Genomic DNA, 24775 nt, shown 5'->3' on the forward strand with positions numbered 1-24775 from the left:
AATTTTATTTTATTCATCTTTTGTATCTTGTGTTCTAATAATAAAGATTTGAGTCATGATAGGGAGAAGATCGATTACGAGGATATATTTGAAGATTTCACTTCAAAGAATACTAAAAGAAATGATGTTATTCAAACAAATATTATACTACAAGAAGTTGAGTGGCATGATCTTTTATGTATCTAATTGCTATGTTAGACATTATATCATATACATTTTAATTGCTCGTTAGTCCATTTTTTCTATTTAGATAGGGCCGCACTTTTTAGTTTTGCACAGGGCCCCGGATTTTGCCGGCCCGGCCCTGTTCGTGAAAATTTCTCGATGGTGATCGGATTCGCGTATCTATATTTTTTGTCTTGTGTCAAATGTGCCCAGGAAAAAGATAAACGTTAGGAACGCTAGCTTTTGTGCATCGACCATGATCCACCTATCCATCTTCAGAGTAGGTACTAATGCATCGACCATGCAAGGCCTCCCGTCGACGCCACCTTGACGCCAAACAACGCCACCTGCCTATGCACGTCCGTCAAGACACATCCGACGTCGAGACTCTGCAGCACCATGCCGCCTGGACCCGCCGACATCAATGCGGTAGATGCCACATCGCACCACCTCCTAATCCAGATCGCCTCCAATGCCAATCAAGCAGGTCCACCAACCACATAGCTCCCAAGGCAGCGTCTTCAAGAAGGGAACAATGCCACATAGCTCCCAATGGTCAAATTTTATATTGTTTCTTTATTATCAATTATTAATGGCTAAATCAGTATTGTGCGGCCGTTGGCTGCTGGCATTTAATGAAATATAAATATCTCAGCCGGCATGATTACACAATGATCTATGTGCACAATCTTTGCTGTTTGTCATCTAATAGATGTCAGCTAACATGACGTCGGCAGATAGACAAAGTTCCATAGTTGTATTGTTCGTTTGTTTTTCTGGTGTCTCATTGTATTTTTGTTTGTCGTCCACGACAGAAAAATCCGCCGAATGAAATATGCCGCGAGAGCTATGGTTCAAACTCGAGACCCCTTGTTGGTGCTGGCAAGCACAAACCGGACTAGAGTAAAATCAATTGAAGGAAATATGACGTAGAGGCAATAATAAAGTTATTATTTTATATTTTCTTATATCATGATAAATGTTTATTATTCATGCTAGAATTCTATTAACCAGAAACTTGATACATGTGTACATAGAGAAAACACCGTGTCCCTAGTATTTCTCTACTTGACTAGCTCCTTGATCAAAGATGGTTAAGTTTCCTAGCCATAGACATGTGTTGTCATTCGATGAACGGGATTACATCATTAGGAGAATGATGTGATGGACAAGACCCATCCGTTAGCATAGCATAATGATCGTTCAGTTTTATTGCTACTGCTTTCTTCATGTCAAATACATATTCCTCCAACATAACTGGGTGGTTATAAAGATGCTCTACAGGTATCTCCGAATGTGTTTGTTGGGTTGGCATAGATCAAGATTAGGATTTGTCACTCCGAGTATCGGAGAGGTATCTCTGGGCCCTCTCGATAGTGCACATCATATGAAGACTTGCAAGCAATGTGACTAATGAGTTAGTTGCGGGATGATGCATTATGGAACGAGTAAAGAGACTTGCCAGTAATGATACTGAACTAGGTATGAAGATACCGGCGATCAAATGTCGGGCAAGTAACATGCTGATGACAAAGGGAATAACGTATGTTGACATAGCGGTTCGACCGATAAAGATCTTCGTAGAATATGTGGGAACCAATATGAGCATCCAGGTTCTGCTGTTGGTTATTGTCCGGAGAGGTGTCTCGGTCATGTCTACATAGTTCTCGAACCCGTAGGGTCCGCACGCTTTACGTTTCATGATGATATGTATTCTATGAGTTATGTGTTTTGGTGACTGAAGGTTGTTCGAAGTCCCAGATGAGATCATGGACATGACGAGGAGTCTCCAAATGGTCGAGAGGTAAAGATTGATATATTGGAAGGTAATATTTGGACACCGGAAGGGTTCCGGAGTGTATCGGGTACAAACTGGGGAAAGGTCTGGGCCATATGGGCCAGAGGATGGAGGCTAACCAGCCCACAAGGGGCTAGTGCACCCCCCACAAAGTAGGAGGCCGAATTGGACTAGGGAAGGGGGCGCCACCGCCCTTTCCTTCTCCTAGTCCCTCTCCTTCCAGCTTTCCCCCTCGGGTAGAAGGAAGGGGGGGGGGCGAATCCTAGTGGGAGTCCAAGTGGGACTCCCCCCACTTGGGGCGCACAGAGGCCGGCCTCCTCTCCCTACCTCCTTTATATACAGGCGGGTGCCCCTATGAGACACACCAATTGCTCTTAGCCTTGTCCGGCGCCCCATCCATAGTTTAAGCCTCCGGATATATTCTCGCGGTGCTTTGGCGAAGGCCTACACGGATCACATCACCATCAGAGCTCGAGGGACGTTATTGCGCTGAACGTGTGCAGAACTCGGATGTGCCGTACGTTCGGTACTCGATCGGTCAGAACGAGAAGACGCTCGACTATATCAACAATGTTGAGCAAACGCTTCCGCTTTCGGTCTACGAGGGTACGTGGACACCCTCTCCCCCTCTCGTTGTTATGCATTTCCTAGATAGATCTTGCGTGAGTGTAGGAATTTTTTTTGAAATTGCATGCTACGTTTCCCAACATCAATCTCATGCACAGCTAGGCTACGTCGAGTCGCTGATGCGTTGTGCGATCTGATTTATTTTGCATTGCTCCAATGCCATCTAGAGTGACATGCTGTGTGCTACAGAATTTTGAGTCAGCAATGTACTACGGTTAACTTCTTTTCTCAATGGACACACACGTCCAATACTAGGGATGACTTAACATGGTAACAAGCACTTGACTGACAAAGTAAGATTTTTTCTTAAAAGAAATATCAGTGAATAAATTGTTTAGGACAATGTGAATAGTTTTTGAAAAATCATGATGAAAACTAAAAAAATAAGAATTTTATAAATATGCATTATCGATTTTTTAAATGTTATGAACATTTTTGAAGCACATGATTAAAAACTTGTAATACATCGTGAAATGTTCTCAAAATGCAACAAACATTTCATATAGGACTGTGACTAAATTTTAAAACAGGGTGAATATCTTTTGAAATGATTTGAACATTTCAAAAAAATATGTGATGTATGTATTGAAACATGGTGAATATTTTTATAACATACACTATATATGAACATTCCTCAAAGAAGCACTTGATCTTCTTTGCATCCCTCACAAGAAAGTGTCTGTACTTCCATGAGATTGATGGCGCCCCGACAAACTGATATCATTAAGTTAATCATGGATGCTATCAGCTTTGGCGCTGGCACCGAAGGAGATGGAGGTGTTGTCCGGTCTTCAAGTAGGTTAATGGAAGATTGGAGCAAACTTCTCTTGGGAGTTACTGATACATTTATTGCTGAAGCAATGTCAATTCGAGAGTTCATCATTTTTACGAAGATTGGATGTGGCTGAATGAACTCCCCTTTAATAATGTTGGTTTTTATTTTGTGCGGCATCGGTTGCTGTTATCAAAGAAGTAATAGGAAGCTAAAGAGGGTGGAGGACGTGGGGGGTAGAAACGATGCAGCGAACTCCCCTTTAATACTAGTGATATTTACATTGGTTTTTATTTTGTGTGGCATTGGTCGGGGTTTGTAAAAAAACCAATAGGAAACCAAAGGGGGGGTGAAACGTGGGGGAAAACCAGGTGGTAGGTGGAGGCGACGGAACGAACTCCCCTTTAACGATGGTGGTTTTTATTTTGTGCAGAATTAGTTGGGGATAAGAAAAAAACCAACAGGATACAAAAGGGGGATGACGATGAATGAGGTGGAGGCGACCGAAGAAACTCCTCTCTAATAGTAGAGATGATTAACTAGGTTCTCTTCACGGGTATGCCCATTTGTCCGATTGCTCATTGAGTTGTTACTGTTTGAGCAATAACTCATATTGCTGATAGGCTTGTTGGACAAGAGAGTATAAAGTTATTTATCGTCCTCCAAAAAGTGTTTGACAAGTATTTCTTGTTGAATAGCAAAAGAGAACAAGTCAGAAAATTAATCTCGGAAGAATGGTCTCTCTCCAAATTACCTTGCCAGAGCATGACAGTGCTGCCCTGCCCTTGAGTGCACTTCGCTATCCACATAAAATCTGGCCTCAACTGATAATGTGTTTCCACCAAAAAGATCCAAAATACACATTGCAATGCATTTAGCCACCCAGAGTAGCACCCTTTTTTTAAATGACATTGTATCCATCTCTAGTTATGAGCATCATGCATGTAGGACATGATCCATTGACCTATCTGGATGCATCTGTGCAATCTCGCTGAAAGTGCTTCATAAAGCTCGGTTTGTTTTGACATGGCCAATCATACACTATGCTAATATACATAATTTAATATTGTGTTGATATATTTGAAAGTGTTCGCCCATACTAAAAGCAAATTATTAATTTGAGAATATATCACAGTAATATATAAACGAGGGTGACTAATGTGGGGCGCGCGTACATGTGCCGCCCGGTGGTGTAGGTATGAAATTTTGAAGGTTATTGAAAGCTCGTATGTACTGCCTCCTTCCCATAATATAAGAAGTTAATACATCCAATACACTCATATATTTTCATGTGTTGTATCAAATGTGTGACCGACAAAATATAAATTATTTCCCAACTACTGCATTGTTAGGAATGCTTGCTTTTCTGGGCCAAAAAATATTTTGTTTTCACATCCCAATCAATTCAATCAGGTTGCAATTGAGTACGTAGTTATCCTTTGATGCTTGAGTTTTAATGTATACATACTTATCATACATGCACTTCAGAAATTCTTCATTTCAGAGATGTGCTTATCCTACCATACATACTTATTCAAACTCCAATTTACATTTCAGAATTTCTTCAAAATTTTGTCAAAACACTTGGGTACCACTTTTCTGCATGGAACTCACAATTCCGCAGAGAATACAACAAATCTCACTGCAAATCAGATTTTTTTAGAAATTAAATGTGAATGACATTTTTTACATTAAAAACATTTAAGATTGTATGTATAAATGTTCATCCCATATTAACGAAATGGGCACCCCACATTTCAAAAATGTGGTTTGCTTATTGAAAAAACTATTGAGCGTGTGTGATAAAGGATTTAATCATGCAGCGAGATGCGTAGGATGGATAAGAGAATGCCATGGCGCGATCTAGACCACCCCCTTTTCGCCTTGCAGTACGACATGGGGTTCGTGACAACTTCTCGATGGTGATCCGATGCGCGTATCTATATTTTTTGTCTTGGGTTAAATGTACCCAGGAAAAAGATAAACGTTAGGAATGCTAGCTTTTGTGCATCAAATGATATATACATGGAGCTTTGAAAAAACAAAATTTACATGGACATTTTGTTTTTTATTCTGTGCTGCAAAGGATGGGGTTAACAAAAAATATGACAGAAAATCAAAGGGGGGAGGAGAACATGGGAGGTAAAAAATAGGTGGCGGTGGAGGCAACTGAATGAACTCCCCTTTAATAATGTTGGATTTTATTATGTGCGGCATCGGTTGCAGTTAACAAAAAAACCAATAGGAAATTAAAGGGGTGTAGAACGTGGGAGGTGGAGTCAATGGAGCGAACTCCCCTTTAATAGTAATGATATTTATGTTGATTTTGATTTTGTGTGGCATTGGTCAGGGTTTGCAACAAAACCAACAGGAATCCAAATGGAGGGGTGAAACGTGGTAGAAAAAACCAGGTGGGTGATGGATCCAACGGAACGAACTCCCCTTTAATAATGGTGGTCTTTATTTTTTGCATCATCAGTTGGGGTTAAAAAAAACCAACATGAAACAAAAGGGGAAGAGGATTTGTGAGGTGGAGATGAACTCGTCTCTAGTAGTAGAGATGATTAACTAGGTTCTCCATGGGTATGACCACTTATTCGATTGCTCATTGAGTTGGCACTGTTGGTGCAATAACAAGAATTATTCCTATTGCTGGCAGGCTTGTTGGACAAGAGAGTATAAAGTTATTTATCTTCCTCGAGAAAGTGTTTGACAAAGATTTCTTGTTGAATAGTTAAAGAGAACAAGTCAGAAAATTTATCTCTTCTTTTTGGAAAAGGAGGATGACCCCCGGCCTCTGCATCTGGGCCATGCATGCAGCCATTTTATTAATTATTCAGAAAGACCTTACAAAGTAATACACAATCAAGTCTGAAGCCACCATCTTGGCAACATCTGTCCCTACTCCTATCCAGTTGATGAAGGGGTGCCAATAGTATGAGCCCAATACCAAATAGACCTTGCACCCAACCTAACATCTAAAGCCCGAGGCCCCAACCAGGTCGCTTGACGGGTTCGGGGCTCACACCGGTCCGACACACTCTCAAATTTCGCCGCCGCCGTCAACCACCTATCCATCTTCAGAGTAGGTTCTGAATCATCGACCATGCCAGGCCTGCCGTCGACACCGGCACAACACCAAACAACGCCACCTGCCTATGCGCGTGCATCAAGACAAATCCGACGCCGAGACTGCTGCACCATGCCCCCGGGACCCACCGTCATCAATGCGGTAGATGCCACATCGCACCACCTCCTAATCCATATCACCTCCAATGCCAATCGAGCATGTCCAACAGCCACATAGCTCACCAGGCGGCGTCTTCAAGAAGAGAACGATGTCAAAGACGCCAACGTCGCCCTCTGGAATTAGGGATTTCACCCGCGAGACAAAGGAGAGTGATGGAGGTATAGGCATATCCGATGAACTTCTCCTTGGAGAAGAAACGACGCCCTCGAGTATCGCCGCCATCATGGCTGACCAGGGTCAACTAAAGATATCTCCCGATCTGAATCCCACCTCCAGCTCGATCCCCATCAAGGACCAACAAGCCACACATCGCGACCAAGATCCATATGGAGGAAAGCACACCGGGCTTGGGGATGAGGCGGCCAGATCCACCATAGCCTGCGTCACCAGCCGCCGTCGGGATCCACATCCACTAGTGCGGAATCAGGCAATAGTCCCGCTTTGTATGGGCCTTTAGTGCTGATTCTGCAACCGGCACTAAAGTGTGGGGACTAAAGCCCCCCCCCTTTAGTGCCCGTTCGTCATCAAACAGGACCAAAGGTCCACCACGTGGCACAAGCCTGCGCCGTGGGGTAGGGGGCCTTTAGTCCCGGTGGGTTACACCAACTGGGACTAAAACTTGTCTATTACAACAGGCATTCACCAACTAGGCCTTTAGTGTGTGTGTGTGTGTGTGTGTGTGTGTGTGTGTGTGTGTGTGTGTGTGTGTGTGTGTATAGACACACACACACACACACGCGCGCGCGCACACTAATTTCAATACATATTGGATGAAAATGTAAATATTCCTCAAATGTCAAAATTCCTTAACTTTTTTCTATACATCTAATCATCTAGTCAAAAAAGAATATCAAAATTCTTCTGACAAATGTCAAAATTGCGATACATATATACTAAAACATACAAAAAATACATATAATTCATCTAACTTAAGAAAATGTGTGTGTGTGTTCATGCATATGTGTGTGTGTGGGCTCGGGGAGGGGCGGCCATGGCAGCACAGGGGGCGAGGGAGAGAATGTAGCTCACAACGGGGCGACCGGGCGACGACGGGGCGAGGCAAGTCAGGGGCATTAGCGGTGCGGCGAGGAGCTTGGGGCCAGAGGAGCGGTCGCGGGCAGTGTAGGGCCGGGCTCAGGGAGGAGCGGGCGTGGGGGGCATCGGGGATCGGCGCTAGGAGGCGCGGGCGGCCGACCTCGGAGGTGGCAACGAGGTCCGGCGTCGGGGAGGCGAGATGGCGATGGCGCGGCGATGTCGAATAGGTCGAAGAAAGCAGAGAAACTCAAAATTTTAAGTGTGAGAATATATATGCGGAGACCTTTAGTCTTGGTTGGATCCACCAACAGGGACTAAAGGTCACTTTTGGCGAGCCGAAGCGGCGGGAAGCGCAGGCCTTTAGTCGCGGTTGGTGGCTCCAACAAGGACTAAAGGGGGGACTTTAGTCGCCGTTGAAGCCACCAACAGCGACTAAAGATGGAGCGCTGTCAGGCGAGGGGCACGGTGGATGTTTAGTCCCACCTCGCTAGTTGTGGGGTGCCACCGCCTGTTTATAAGCCCCGGTGCAGGCACTGCATCGAGGTCCTCTCTAATGCAGGCCTTCTGGGCCTACCTCACCTGCGCTGCCCCGATGGGCCTACTGGGCCTTTCGGGCCTGCATCCTTGCCCAACTATAGGTTGGGTTTCTAGTCGTATGCAGGCTGTTGTGGCCTAGTAGGCGGGCTTTTTTTAATTTATTTATTTTTCATTTTTCTGCTTTATTTATTTTCTTTTGTTATTAAGTTGTATTTTTTGCTTTATTTAGAGTTTCTTTGTGAATATTTTTGCTTTAGGAAAAAAATTAAACTTTCTGTAAGTGCCAGTACTTTTCAAATTTGAATAGTTTAAATTTGAATTATTTTAAACGTGTGAATCACTAGTTTGTGAATAACTTTACTTCAAAAATAGATTTTTTAATGATTCTTTTTTCTTCTCTTTAATATTAGTGTGTTTTATCATTCTATTCAATTTGGAAATTCATAGGTTATTGAAAAAGTGAAATGCCTTTGTAATAGAAGAGTTTTCGTCCGAAACTTTGATATACTTTGAAAGAGATTGTCCATTTTGTACACGAAGGGCATCCAGTTTTTGCCGTAACCCTCTCAACTTTTTGCACATGCTATGTCGCTGAAATGATGAAACCATGCCGACTTTCATCCTTTTCAGAGTTCATTTGTAGTTCTTTTCAATTTCAGGGTCATTTAGCTCAAAAACATCAGCAAATGCATGAAAAATAGAAAATGAACTCAGAAAGGGTTGAAAAATGATGATGTGGCTTCGAATGGTGCATATTGATCGCACAAAAAGTCTGGAGTTGAAATAAGTTTAAGAAAATGAAATGACTTTGTAAGAGATGAGTTTTAGCCCAAAACCCTGATACTTTGAAAGAGATTGTCCATTTTGTACATGAAGTGCCTCCTTTTTTGGCGTAACCCTCTCAAGTCTTTTGCACATGCTACGTGGGTGAAATGATGATACCATGCCAACTTTCAACCTTTTCAGAGTTCATTTTTAGTGCATTTCAATTTCAGGGTGATTTAGCTAAAAAAAAATTAGTAAATGCATCAAAAATAGGAAATAATGTCAGAAAGGGTTGAAAATTGATGAGAAATTAATAACACATAAGTACCCAAACTATTACAAAGATTCCCTCCGGTTTGTCCGAAGTGGGACTTTCCAGATATATAAGTCCGGAAACTCACTAGAGAATAAATTGATGACAGTGAAGCCGGTCACATCCCGGAGCGGGATCTTTGGGTGTAAACTTTTTTTCTTCGCATGTGTCCCTTTGCACCGTAACCATGGACAATCTTAATCATTTAACTGGATGCTCGGGTCAATATTCACTGTGAAGGGAGCAATTTCATGAAACTTTTCATAATCTTCTGACATGTCTGTCTTGTCCTCCACTCCCACAATGTTTCTTTTCCCTGAAAGAACTATGTGGCGCTTTGGCTAATCATATGATGTATTCACTTCCTTATCTTTTCTTTTTCTCGACTTGGTAGACATGTCATTCACAAAGAAAACCTACGCCACATCATTGGCTAGAGCTCATGGTTCGCCTGCGTACGCAAGATTGTTGAGATCCACTGTTGTCATTCAGTACTGCGGGTCTTCTGTTACACCGCCTCCTATGAGATTGACCCATTTGCACTGAAACAAAGGGACCTTCAAATCACGTCCATAGTCAAGTTCCCATATCTCCTCTATGTGTCCTTTGGCCTATTGGTGTTTGCTGCATCAAAGCGGACACCACTATTTTGGTTGGTGCTCTTTTCATCTGGGGCGATCGTGTAAAATGTATTCCCATTTATCTTGTACCCTTTGAAAGTCAATATATTCGAAGATGGTAACTTGGATAGCAAGTACAGCTCTTTTCATCTGGAGCCACCATGGTCCACCTGCCATGGAGCTAGTCAATATTCGCTGAATAATCTCGCCTTAAAAAAGGAACTTTTCCATAATTACAGTTTCAACTCAGTAAATACAAAACAATTTATTATACTGATAATAAGGCAGACAGATGCAGTGGCAGTGACCGCTAAAATCTCAGGATACCATCATGAAAGGCATAGTACATCATTGTTTTATTAATCCTCGCCTCGGCGAATGCAAACAGGACATGAGCTATCATTTAAAAAAATGGCAGAGGGGCAAATACATGGTGAAGAACCAAGTAACAAATGGTCATGCAGCGATCACCACATTACATATGTCTTATTAGATTCAGGTGCTTACAACAATAAGCCATCAACAAATATATGAAAAACACTAGCGCAACAATATAAATTGTACGATATAACTTAGCTGCAGGGCTTGAACAGAATCACCACTAAAACCAAATGACCACAAGCAACACCTTCGGCTTGATGGCCAGCACGATAGAGAGGGGACAGAGGACTTACCCATCAGAGTATTAGCTAGTGCCAAGATCACACGCCTTCTTGAGGATCCCACTTTGCAAAAGGTGAACTCCAAGTAAGTTCCAAGTGGTGAATTCAACGTTCGGAGCGATCGCGGTCCACCTGCCATGCAGTTAGTCAATATTCGGTGAACAGTCTTATCTAAAAAAAGGGAACTTTTTAATAATGACAGTTTAAACTCAGTAAATACAAAATGATTTCTTATGTTGATAATAAGACATGTGCTGGGCAATGGTTGGAAAATTGAAATAATTCTACTACAGTGAGTTAGGTCGCTAAAATCTCAGGATCCCATCATGAATAACATAGTACATCATTGTTTTATTAATCCTAAGCGAATGCGAACAGGACAAGAAGCTCTCTTACAATAAAAAAATATGGCAAAGGGGCAAAAACATGGTGAAGAACCGAGAAACAATCGGTCATGCAGCCATCACCGCATTACATATGTCTTAGATTCTGGTGCTTACAACAATAAGCCATCAAAAAAATATGAAAATCACTGGCACGGCAATATAAAATTTGTTTGATATAACTGACTTGCTGCAGGGATCCGTTGATGAATTACAGCCGCCATGTACAATAAACAACAAGTGGTAGGGTAGAATATTTCTACCTCAACTAAACATGCACTAGACATCCAGCCTTTAGCAGTAGTGGCAGCGGATGATGGGTTAAAGCTGGAGGGGTTGGATCTTGGGTTGAAGGTGGCACACGCGACTGACTACGAACAGGGCTGCTGGAGCTCATTGTGAGCCTAAACAAATCAGACCAGGAGATACTAGACAAAATAACTAGCTAGCTTCCTGACTCAGAAACCAACATCAGTGTTGTACTAAATGCAATGAAACTTTCCCCTAATAATGAACACCATATAGTTTCATCTCTATTTTTGGTACGTTTTTGCTCACGTTGTCTGGGAAACAAATAACCTGCTATAAAAGACAGCATTACCAACGCTCAAGACCATATGAATAAAATAACAACGTCAATCAAAAAGAATGATGCCTCAAGTATCATAGAGTAGATAGTAGCATGTTTTAACTCCAAAACTAAGAAAACCCCTATCAAAAATATTAACAGCAAGCAAATAATGCATAACCACCAGACCACATATATGAACTTAAGGCAGACATAACCAGGACCCTATAACCAAACCTAGGCCAAGTAAACTTCATAAGAAGCACAACCAGTTTATAGTGGTAAACTGAAACCATGATTATAGGCTGTGAGAAATCAAATAAATTCAACGGCAGTGCTAACCAGGAACCCTATGATTAACCATAGCATGGGCATAAACAGGACGCGAAAACCACAACCAGGGCTTAAATAGCATCACCACTAAAAGCAAATCACCAGAAGCAACACCTTCGTGTCGACGGCCAGCAGGGTAGAGAGGGGACAGAGGACTTACTCATCGCAGTTGTAGCCGATGCCGAATATCACGCGGCTTCTTGAGGATGCCACTTTGCAAAAGGTGAACTCCAAGTAAGTTCAAGTGGTAAAGTCAACCGTTCGGAGCAGCCACGGTCCACCTGCCATGCAGCTAGTCAATATTCGGCGAACATTCTTGTCTAAAAAAGGGAACTTTTTCATAATTACAGTTTAAGCTAAGTAAGTACAAAATGATCTTCTTACACTGATAATAAGATAGACATATATGCAATGGCAGTGGGCAATAGTTAGAAAATGGAAATAATTTCACTAGAGCGAGTTAGACCGCTAAAATCTTAGGATTCCATCATGAAAGGCATAGCACATCCTTGTTTTATTAATCCTCGGAGAAATGCTAACAGAACAAAATCGCTATCTTGCAATAAATTAAAAACTAGCAGAGGGGCAAATACATGGCAAATACTATCTTGCAGCCATCACCGCAATAAATATGTTTTATTTGATTCTGGTGCTTACAACAATAAGCCATAAAGAAATGTATGAAAAGCGCTGGCGCGGCAATATAAAATTGTATGATATAACTGACTAGCTGTAGGCATGCAATTGATGAACTAGAGCCGCAACGTAGAATAAACAGCAAGTGGTTGGGTAGAATAAACAAGCAGGGCTGGTGGAGCTCGGTGTAGTTCAACCGATACTTTGTTAATTTCTCACTTGGATCGATCGATTTGCTGGTCTAGACAGATTTAGGGGAAATGCACAGCGAAAATCATATTAGATCAAAGTTTCAGTTTTCACACGTCCAATATAGTGCAGCAAGCAAATTGGACATAACAAGTGAGGAGGAGGAATTTGATGAATCTCTACTCATTGCATTTGAAGATATGAAACCTACTCGTACTAGTGTACATCCCCCCCAATCCTCATTACACACGGCCAATCTTGTTGATCCAGTTTCTAGTGTGTCCAACAAATCAAAATCAAAATCAAAATGAGGAAGGAACCGATCTCCACCAACCAACAAGGCACAAGGCGTGAGATTTAATTAATCCACCAGACCAGAGGCGCAGGCAGCACCAGCAGCGAACGAACCCTAGCCGAGCAGACACGGAGGAAGGAAGGAAGGAAGGAAGGAAGGAAACCAAATGAGGGAAGGTGGGCGGGCGAGAGAGTAGCTGCGTGGTGCAAATCGCGGAGCAGGTGGAGGAAGAGGAAGCTCCATGGCGGTCGGGCGCGGAACCGCCCGGACGAGCAGAGCACAAGGAAGCTGCATCCCCGTCGAGTACCTTGGATTGACGGCCGCGTCGTCGGAGGCCATGTCCCGGCGCGCGCTGGCCGTCGAGGCCCTGGGCTACCGTGGCGGATCTGGGCCGCCGCCGCCGCCGCCTGACCTCTTCTCTTCTCTTCTCTTCTCTTCTCTTGTGATGAGAGGGGAGGGGAGGAGGAGGAGGAGAGGGTGGGGGCGGCGGCGATGAGGGAGAGGAAGAGGGAGAGGGCGGAGGCCATGGCCGGCGGCGATGTGGGAGACGAGGCGGCGATGTGGGGAAGGGAACGGAATGAATGAATGAATGAATGAATCGAGGCGCTGCGTCGTTTGGGGATTCTTTTCTTTTCTTTTCTTTTCTTTTCTTTTCTTTTCTTTCCTTTCCTTGTGAGTGAATGAAAAGAAAAGAATTGATAGTTTTGCTGCTTGCTTGCGATTGGTCAATCACCCCATCCCACGGATTGCTCTCCGATCCCGCCTCCCTTGGGCCGATCCGACGGCCCTTATTGATTGACCAGTATGTACCAAGTAGAATTAATTTAATAATTAATACGTCTACACGTGCACACACGCACAAAGACTAATGGCGCTCATCCGCTGCATTCACGCAAACAAGTTCTGGACTGATGTTAAGGATCGGTTTGATCTTCATTTACCGAGGCTAGATCCATCGATATCTTGCTGGATAAGATGTTTTCAGATGGTGATAGATGCAAGATCATCCCCATTTATTAATTATACAGTTTACTCTTTGGTCTTGTCGCAATCGGTGATCGTGATGGGTATGATCCGGTGCAGGCGATTAAATGGGTGCATGAAATGTTATCCCTGCTCCCTGAACTTAAAATAAGGGCGAAGGATACATACAACATGCCGATCCCTTGTTTTTTGACCCAGTAGAGCAATCCGAATTAGATTTGGCTGGATGAAGACGTCGGTGGGACAATGGTGAGGCCACGGTATCCTGCTTGGGTTAAAAAAAAACAAATTCAAGTCTCGATCACCATAAAAAAGAAAGGAAAAGAGTTCCAAAACAACTCACATAGGATTTGTTTTGGATCCAAGTCAAAACGCGATCGACGATCCATGAGTTTTTTTGTGAAAAGGAAAAAAGGTTCATTGGACGCACCATCTCAAAGCTTGGCTCATACGTCCCCTCCCCTCAAAACAAAAAAAAAACTTGGCTCGTACGTCCAATTGATTAAAAAAAATGTTCATTGGACGCACCATCTCAAAATTTGGCTCGTACGTCCAACTCATACAGAAAAGTTTGTTTGCATGAAAGTAGGAGCGGGAGGTGTAGCCCGGTCTCATCCGGCGTTCCTCGGGGCTTGGGGAGTCTTAGACCCATTCATTGCTGAAGTTTTGGCTCTTCGATAAGGGGCGGTGTTTTGCCCACACAGCTTTTGTGGATACTCACATGTGATAAGAGAGATGGACTGATCGGAGTTAGTCTACCTTTGGAACTCGAACAACAATTCTCGCTCAATTGCACAGCTAGCACCGCGGCCTCCTTTTTTCTCAACTCACGCAAACTGAGCGTTGGCGGCCAGCGGCACCCATGGCTCTGGTGTGCTCATCGCTCTTTTGCGTTGGTCTGCTCACGAGCACCGCTGCTCTTTCGCGGGACAGGAGCTCCGAGGACGACGACGCGTCTGTCATTTCCTCTTACCATTAATTCCTCCGGCCAGAACCATTGTGCGGTATGCATCTTACGGTTGATTTGGTCATCAGCTCGTATTTACTTTACTTGCCCAAGCTTTTGACTCTCGATTTCTTCCTCCCCCAAAAGTATTAGGTGACTTGGGTTATAACCGAACAGAACCGAACCAAACCGATTTGTTGGTGGACCGAACTGTCGGGCTTGGAGGACGCGGTATGTTGCATGGTTTACTGTGATTTGTTGTCGTGCAAGGTCGTTGGTGGGTGCGAAGGAATAGTTTCTAAATAATAGGGTGTACGTAGTTATCCTTTGACGCGTGAGTTTAATGTATACAGCTCAGCGCATACCCAATCGTATCTCATTGCCAATCACCAGTTTTAATGTACGTAGCCCAGCGAAGAAGGGATTCCTCTCCGGACGCTTTGCTAGCCACCGAACAAGCGAGCAATGGCGGCGCCCAACCGGAGAGGTGGCAGCGGCCGGAAGAAGATCGTCATCCGCCGGATCGAGCAGGAGGATGCCCGGTTCGTCTGCTACTCCAAGCGCCGCCAGGGGTTCTTCAGCAAGGCCACGGATCTGGCGGTCCTGACCGGCGCCCAGGTGGCCGCCCTCGCCTTCTCTCCCCGCGGCAGGGCCTTCTCCTTCGGCCACCCCTCCGTCGACTCCGTCGTGGAACGCTTCCTGGCGGGGGAGGCTGCGGGGGCTGGCGCGAGGGAGGAGGGCGCTGCCGACGACCGCTTGCTCGCGGGGGAGGGCGCTGCCGGCGAAGACGAGAAGCTCGAGAAGCTGCAGCAGGAGTTCGACGAGCTGCGCACGGAGCTGGCCGAGTTGAAGAAGCGGACCAAGCGCACGGACAAGGCCATGGCGAAAGAGCGCTCTGCGGGGGACCAGATAGCGGCTTGGTTCGACCCCAAGGCGCGCGACATGGGAGACGAGGACATGGCGGCCTTCTTCGCCGCGCTGATGCAGATGAAGGACGCCGTCTCCGATCGCGCCAACCAGGTTCTGCTCGAGGCGATGCACGCCCACATGAGCCGCATGGCGGAGGTGGCCCCGCCGCCGCCGCCCCGGATCTTCGGTGGCAGCACCTTCGAGTACGGTAGCAGCAGCGGCACCGCCAACGACGGGATGGAGTTGCAGTTTCTGGCGCCTCCGCCACAGGAGCAGGGGTTCGAGGCCGCGATGGATATGCAGCAGATGGTGATGGCGCCGCTGCCTCCGTCTCAGGTGGTCGCCGCCCGGATGGATGTGCAGGAGATGCCTCCGCCGCCGGGGTTGGCCGCCGGGATAGATACGGAGCAGATGCAGATGACGATGCCTAAGCCGCCGGGGTTCGACGCAGGGCTAGACAAGGAGATAGATCAATGGCTTGATGTGATGCTGCCGCGTCCGGAGTTCACTGCCAGGATGGAGACGGTGCAGCAGGGGCTCCATCAAACCCACGCCGGCTTCCCGTACTGAGAGCCCGAGTCCAGTGCATATGGACACTAGTTTCGTATGCCTAGTTTACATATGCATCTTCTACTTAAGTCTTCGCGTTAATCTATTTTTTTTTTGATTTGAAATGAAGTCGTCGCGTCAATCTTTGGTACATGCTCTGCATCTACCCTGGATCTGGACGAAATTAAATATTTCGTCAATATTTTTATTTGGCCATTTCCTTTCCTTATCATGCATTAATGGGTTGTAATCTGTATTGCACCAATATGAATGAAATACAAAGGTCGACCTGTGCTGGATACATCTATCTATTAATTACTGTGTATACTATTACTAAAATAAGGGACAAACGAGCCATCACATGCACTCACATAATCTACAATTTTGACACCGTTTAACAGAATTTTTAATGGCTGAGATTTAAAAGATTCAAAAATTACATACGACTATATTTGGTACAAACAAGTCACGTCAGAGGAGGTACATCCATATGACATATGTATATGCAAATAAAAACTATACATGCAAAAACCGCATGGGGCATGTGGTTAGCAAATTCAAAATCCGTAATACAATACATGTGCAATTTTTTTTAAAAAAGATACCAACATGCAACATGAACTACACCCGGACTCTCGCCTGTAGCATGGCAGCCAATAAAACACACTCATCTTGGCATCGGGCCATGAACCAAGACGCCCAAACGTCCAAGAAAGCTAAAGTGCAGCACGCCTAAAAAATTATACAGGCCAGCGATACTTGCACGTATGAAAGTCAACTAGAAGTACTATATACTTCAATAGACATGTCTCGTCTATTAGGCAAAAATATTTTGCCCGATAGATTAGGATCATGAGTATGAGAAACAAAAAAGGCTGTGAACATACAAATAAATGGAGATATTTGAAATACAAATAAAAGTACGGGCCTTCAAAAAAAAAGATAGACTGAGGTGTCAGCATGCAATGATTACAAACTACGCACCGTTAAATGTTTATAAATAAAAACACAAGAACTGATGCATAAATCTAAATATCAACAGGAATATATGTCACTAATTCTTAATAAGATATAATCAAAATCGACGTATCTTAAAAATACACGATCTCTTGATTCTAATATAAAGGTTGAGATTAAAAGATAAACAAAAGTATTCATGACTTTAATCAGTGAGCAACGGTCACACACAAAAAGGATCGCATACATAGGCATCGAGAAATTAGCCATTTGGGTTTGCATCTATGTGGCACATATAGACAAGGAAAGGCCTACCGGTAAAAAAGGGAAATACTTTTGCTTAGGCATATATGTTCTCCCTCGGTTGTTTTTACTCCATTTATTATATTTATCCGAAGCCAAATTTTGTAAAGCTTGAATATATTTATAGGAAAAATATCAAGATCTACAATACCAAATAAATATAATATGACAAATTTATTCCACAATGGATCTAATGATGTCAATTTTGTATTTATTTTTTCGTATAAAAGTTAGTCAAACATTGAAGAGTTTGACTTGAGACAAGCTCATATTCAGAGTAAAAAGAAACTGAGGGAGTACATAATTTTGCATGAGGTCTATAGAAACTCCGCAAGGCCAGCAGTAATAGGAAGGCAACATTACCCAAGGAAAAAATGCTATAGAAAAAACATTCGCAAACTACATAGTGAAACAGCCACAAAAATCAACAAAAATGTCAGAGGGACAGATGCAAAGATCGCCAACCAATCATAAACACCAAAATCCAAGAAATTTGTCAGTTTGTGATAATAATTATATATGCAGTTTTATCATGTCGGTCGAGAATACGAGTTTTTTAATCTTTTGTAAAATACATCCTAGATAAATCTTTTATGATGTGGATAAATAAAATGATTCATTCATATATATAAAATTTGATATATTGATTTTTTAATAATTCTGATTGTGTTTTATCAAGCTGCACATTCTGGCTACAATATTTCTCCTGTAATTTTTGTTGCATATTATTGACTAATGCAGAAAAATTAAATAGGATAACATTCTCTAGACAAACTACTGCCAGAGAAAACAATGACATTCGCACCACAGAGAATAACAAGTTATGACGAGGGTGAGTGAGAGAACATTTCACAAATCTCGGCAACACTCAATGATAGTTACATTGATTTACATTGGAAAGCGAGATAGAATTGGAGTATTACGAGAAGACATCGAGCATATGGATCAGGTATGATATGGTATTCATAGAAATATGGGCAAATAAAAAAATCAAGTATAAGAAATAAATATTTACATTTTCTCTAAAATTCCAAAAAATCTTAGCAACTTTTAGGACGGGACAACGAATACGCACTTGCTGGGATTGAGCTTCATGCACATTTTTGTAGGTTACGAAGGTTTCGGCCACACCTTCCAAGTATGTAGATTTATCCCGTGTCTTGACTACCAAGTCATCGACATAGGCCTCCACATTACGCCTGATCTGAGGGCTAAGACAATTCTCATGGTGCTTTCGTACAAGTAGCCCATGTTTTTCAATCTGAAAGGCATGCATACGTAGCAGAAAGTCATTACTCCCAATGGGATAAGCAAATGAAACATATTTAATTTCATATTTATGACAATCAACTCATTCAACAATTTACTCATAAGATATAAGTGAAGCGCACGAGTAAATGACAAACTAGTCCAAAAAGATATAAGTGTAGAACAAAGAGTAGCTAAATAATTATGTAACTATATGAAGACTCTCTCTCATTTAAGAATTTCAGATCTTGGTATTGTATTCAAACAGCAAGCAAAACAAAATAAAATGACAATGCAAGGATAACACAACTCATGTGAAGAAGCAAAAAACTTAGGCTCAACCGATACTAACCGATAGTTGTTGAAGAAGAAAGGTGGGATGCCTACCGGGGCATCCCCAAGCTTAGATGCTTGAGACTTCTTGAAATATTATCTTGGGGTGCCTTGGGCATCCCCAAGCTTAAACTTTTGTGTCTCCTTAATTCCTCTCATATCATGGTTTCTCTTTTTATCAAAAGCTTCATCCACACCAAACTCAACAAGAACTCGTGAGATAGGTTAGTATAAACCAATGCAAAACCTTATCATTTTCTACTGTAACAAATCACTAAAATTATTATTCAACATTGCATACTAAATGCCTCTGCATATTCAATACTCCTATCCTCAAATATAATCATTAAACAAGGAAACATATGCAAACAATGCAACTATAAAAGCAATCTGTCAAAACAGTATAGTCTGTAAAGAATGCAAGATTCATCATACTTCCCGAACTCCAAAATTATGAAAGAAAATTCTCACTGTAATAAATTTATCAGATGTCAATATTCAAAAAGTTTCAACATTATATCATTTTCTGACTTTTCTAGGGAATTTTTGCAACAGCGGTAAACTTCCTGTTTTCAAACAGCAACATGTATACTAGCAAAATAAGCATGGTAAAGGCCATCCTTGACATTTTTATTGAAACTAAAGATGCAAAACATTATTCTAAATAATATCAAGCATATACTAACAAAATAAAATGACGCTCCAAGCAAAACACATATCATGTGGTGAATAAAAATATAGCTCCAAGTAAAGTTACCGATGAACGAAGATGAAAGAGGGGATGCCTTCCGGGGCATCCCCAAGCTTAGGCTTTTGGTTGTCCTTGAATATTGCCTCGGGGTGCCTTGGGCATCCCCAAGCTTAGGCTCTTGCCACTCCTTATTCCATAGTCCATCGAATCCTTACCCAAAACTTGAAAACTTCACAACACAAAACTTAACAGAAAACTCGTAAGCTCCGTTAGTATAAGAAAATAAAACCACCACTTAGGTACTGTAATGAACTCATTCTAAATTCATATTGGTGTAATATCTACTTTATTCCAACTTCTCTATGGTTCATACCACTTAATACTAGCCATAGATGCATCAAAATAAGCAAACAACACATAGAAAACAGAATCTGTCAAAAACAGAACAGTCTGTAGTAATCTGTATCAAAATCGCCAGAAACGCCACTCCGAGCAGTATTCTAGAATTTCTGAGACTACCGGATTACTCTCCTTCCCCACCTGACCCTCCCCCACCCCACCCCCACCCCACCCCACCTACCCCTCCCCCCTCGTCCTCACTGGGCTCTCCGGTGACGCCTCCCGCCTTGGCTGCAGGGCAGGTTTCGCCGGCGACACCGCGCCCCTCGCGCCCTACGGTCCTCGGAGCGACTCGGGGCCTGACCGAGTTCCTTCACCCCAGGCGGTAGGTACGATTTTCCGCGGAAGGGGTGGGGATTAGGGCTGCACTGGAGGAGGCGGATGGCGGGGGACGGGGAGCGGCGGCGGTCGGTGGTCGACAAGATGAGTGCAGCGGGAGACCGAGATGTGGCGCAGATGCGGAGATCCAAGCCCTGGTGTTCGCGAGGAACCAAGCAGAGAGAAATCTGTGCGATGCCAAAACGAGTTTGGCTCTACATGCAATGTCGAGGACCGATGCAAACGAGCAAGAGAGGATTTTCGCCATGGCGCCAGTGTTGACGGTGGATCTGATTTTGCTGTGGGCGAAGTGGAGATTGTTCAGAAGGGATTGAGCGGGGATCGGACTGGGGAAATTGGGATTCGAGTCCTGGATCCCAACCTTGAGGATAATCTAGGGAGTTCATTGCCATTGCTGGTGCTTCGCGAGCACGGGGGCTTCAAATTCGAGCTGGGCACGGGGAAGAACTTGGTCAGGAGGGATCTGCGCCCAGGTGACTTACAGGCGGGCCCCGCTATCTGTGAGTGGGAGGAGGTGGATGCCACCTACTTTGGACAGCTGTGGGGGGAGCATATATCAACACCCTCCCCTCCACAAACCGTGCGGCGCGGCGACCATAAGAAGATGGCGAGCCTTAGAGCAGGGGGAGCCACAGTCTGGATACGTAGGGATCTGTGGGAGGAGAAGAAATTCTGGCCTGAGGATTGTTTTCCAGCGGCTGATAGAGATTTGAGATACAGAGATCCGATCGTTTTCAGCTGCTCCGCCTCAGATTCCAGAGGGTTGAGTTTTTCTAGAGATTTGCGGGAGAAGAAGGAGATGGCAGCTGAGTCGTCTCTTTCATATCAATACAAATATAGTATATACTAGTCATCTACCCGTGCAGCTGCACAACCTAGATTCTATAGGGATACATAGTTATGAAGTAAATTTATTTATGTGTGGTGCAAGTGTTTAAATTTCAGATATCATATGAATGGACAAATGCTAAGTTATTCAAACAATCATAAATAATAAACACATGTATTTTAACCTTCATTATAGGGAAGAGTACATATGTGTTCCCATCCACATTGTGCAAACTACCATTGTTTATGTGAATGAAGACGTCATGTCCTAGTCCCGAGATAAACCTCCTTACAAAGTTTATGCCACTTACTAAGGGATGGAGAGATTATTAATTAATTCAAGCTATATGGCAAGATACACATCTTCCCGTCTTATTTGATATGCATTGTAGCAAATATACATACACCTACCACTCAATAAAATTTGAAATGTGAGAGGTATAAGTTCCATGTTTTTTTTTCAAACATGGTGTATATGTCAAATATTTGCATATACAAAATTATTAGAAGAGTTGGAGTTGGGAGCATACGTGTTCCATTTAGTGTTGGATTTCATTATTTGTGTTATACAAATATCTATGCAAAATCCTTCATGTTTTTCCGTGAATCAGAATATTTCCTTTCTTAGGGAATCATAATCTTACCTATTAATTCATTCTTATTCACACAAATATCGTCCTTTCGACCATACAAATGTTAGGTCCAGCATCACATCCGACAACACAAGAACATTATTACCTACAAAACAGCCAGTAAACCATGCCAATGGAACATCAGATATTTAACGCCCCCTGTCTCGCTAAGTTAGGTCCTGCCAGTGATTCAATACATACAAAGCCTGTTTCACATAAATTATGAACTTGTGAAAGCAATGTATAAGCATAAATATATATTCCGGCCGGACCAGCTACACATGCCACTTAGTTAGACGCCCACCCACGTATATACCGAATGCTTGATTAACATTGCAATTAGCACCCTTATGTTTTTGTTTTCTCACGAATAGCACCATAAATTTTGCAACTAACACCCTAAAGCTTTTGTTTCCTTACAAAGAAGGACAAAATTTTGACAAGTCGAGGGAAATTTCACCAGAAATTTCGGCAGCATAACGCCATGATTTTGCACAGTTAACTTCACTTGTGAGGTCTCCTCAAAAAATAAACTTCCCTTGTGATAACCACGTACGCAATGTACCAACATGTCTGACTCTATTGTTTATGTTAATAATGAATCACACGGTCTCTAGCTCACACAGATCCCCCAATAATAATCCTGCAACTTGAACATGCTGACTTTGGCGTCATTAGCCAAGAGTTTTACAAATTGAACATGCTGACGCGTTGGCGTCATCTTCCTTCTCTGGCCCAATCATGTATTGTTGGCAGCGAAGATGAAGTCAGAACTTGCATATACTTCTCCTCCTGTACAGTCTACATTGAGCCAAGCTTCGCATCACCCTCAACGCCTTGCTGAATATGTTGCAGCACCAAAAGTTCTGCAATTAACACCCTAATGCTTTTGTTCTCTTACAAACAACACCAAACATTTTGCAATTAACACCCTAATATAAAGCTATTGTTTCCTTACGACAAGTTGGGGAACTTGTACTAGAAATTTCGGCAACATAATGCCATGAATTTTGGAGCCACCCTTTGCACAATTAACTTCATTTGTGATAATTATGTTCATCATGGGACTGGATTGGCACTTTGTTAGTAGTCCATTCGATTTTGAATCTGTGCTAGGTGTCACATAAATCCAGTCTAAAGAGCTAGCCATATGTATTCAGATGATGTTTTGTCTAGCTAGAATGGTGACTGAATTGGCACGCATTGGTGCTAGTCTTCGTTCAATCATCATTGTGACTAGTTGAACCTATTCATAGGATAGTTGCTGAACTTGCATATAGATCGTCAGTGTGAATGATCTGATGGGTGTGGCAAGCTATCACAAGTTCACAGGCAGTTTTGATTTCTAAAACAAAGCAATCAGTTTCCAACCAACCCTCTACAGAATTTCGTATAGTGGCGCGTGGTCTAATTAAGTGCGGTCAATTTCTCTCCTGTGTGCTTTAATACTAGTACATACAATACATCGTGCTGCTACGGTAGCACTGCAGAGGCGCTACTAATGCTACAATGTCTATAGGCATGGCCACTACAGTGGGGCTACAGTGCAGGTATTTCATTTGTTCTTTCACAGGAGACATGCTAGAGTAGTAAAGTATATGCCATGTTTTTGCTACCGTCTTCAGAACAATATATTTTTGCTACGGATTACTAGGTGATACCAACAAACGGGTTCAAACTCATAACAAAGTGAAAAAGTTATACTGCAAAATCGGGGGAACTCGCAAAAAGAATCTGGCAGTGATTTCTAAAATGACATTGCAAATTGTTAAAATAACATGGTATTGATCACTAAATAACCAAGTAGTTGAATCAAATAATTTGACAGTTATCCACAAAACAAGGTAATTACTTTCTTTTAATAATTATTTTATCAATTGATTTGTGGTTGTAGATACTGACAGATGGCCCTCGTTACCTCTGAAGTTTGAGCTACAAATAGTTCAATCACTGTTTATACCTATAAAGTTAGGACATGTGGCAACTGGGAAACATCTTTTACCAGTGCAAAGAAGCATTGAACAAATTCTGATACATATATTATTTTTACACTAACCTTTGCTCCATCCATATCTTGCCTAGCGTCTTGTTGTCCAGCGGCTTTGTGTTGGCATCTCTTCCATCAGAAGGTTCACAAGAAAACTCATCAGATCGAGTGGTGCCATGCCAAGATTTCCTTAAGGAAGTTTAGATCGAGAAAAGATGCGCTCTTACAGTCAAAGTGCTAGGAAGCAGCCACAACAAGCATGGTCGAGGCATCCAAGACACGGCGTGGCCACTCGGCGAGACAAGATGTTGGTGCCGCTCGATCTAAAACTCATGTGACGAGACAAGGCAAGGCAAGATCTTGGTGGCCACAGGAAGTGCCTCGCCGATGGAGCATCTCTTGACATTGTGTGAGGAAGGAGATAGGAGGTGGTAGCGACAAGGGAGGGGCGACTTGTGGGGCGCGGGCAACAGATCAGAAAGGGTTGTCGATTTATATTTATAGAGAAGATCTTGCACCGGTTGGCTAACAATGAGCGCGGAGAGACATTGGTTCAGAGGGCGATCCGCGTGAAGATCACGTCAGCCAATGGATGGGAACGGGGAGGAGGAGGCGGATCGACAACAACAATTGAAGGAGGATGCATTGGTTTTGGGAGCGCCTGGTTTTGTGGAGGAATAAGTGCGAGATAATTAATGTAGGATTTGTTATGTTTCCTAACA

The 24775-nt window shown here is 43.0% G+C and overlaps 1 protein-coding gene across 1 annotated transcript; it reads left to right on the forward strand.

Moving 5' to 3' along the window:
• Positions 1-15321: 15321 nt before the first annotated feature.
• On the forward strand, positions 15322-16357 carry LOC123067076 (agamous-like MADS-box protein AGL28). Its single transcript, XM_044490025.1, has one exon. It carries the CDS (start codon positions 15344-15346, stop codon positions 16355-16357), a length of 1014 nt encoding a protein of 337 aa, XP_044345960.1. The 5' UTR covers positions 15322-15343.
• The last annotated feature ends 8418 nt before the right edge of the window (positions 16358-24775 follow it).

Source organism: Triticum aestivum, chromosome 3B (genome assembly GCF_018294505.1).
Source record: "Triticum aestivum cultivar Chinese Spring chromosome 3B, IWGSC CS RefSeq v2.1, whole genome shotgun sequence".
NCBI classification, from domain to species: domain Eukaryota; kingdom Viridiplantae; phylum Streptophyta; class Magnoliopsida; order Poales; family Poaceae; genus Triticum; species Triticum aestivum.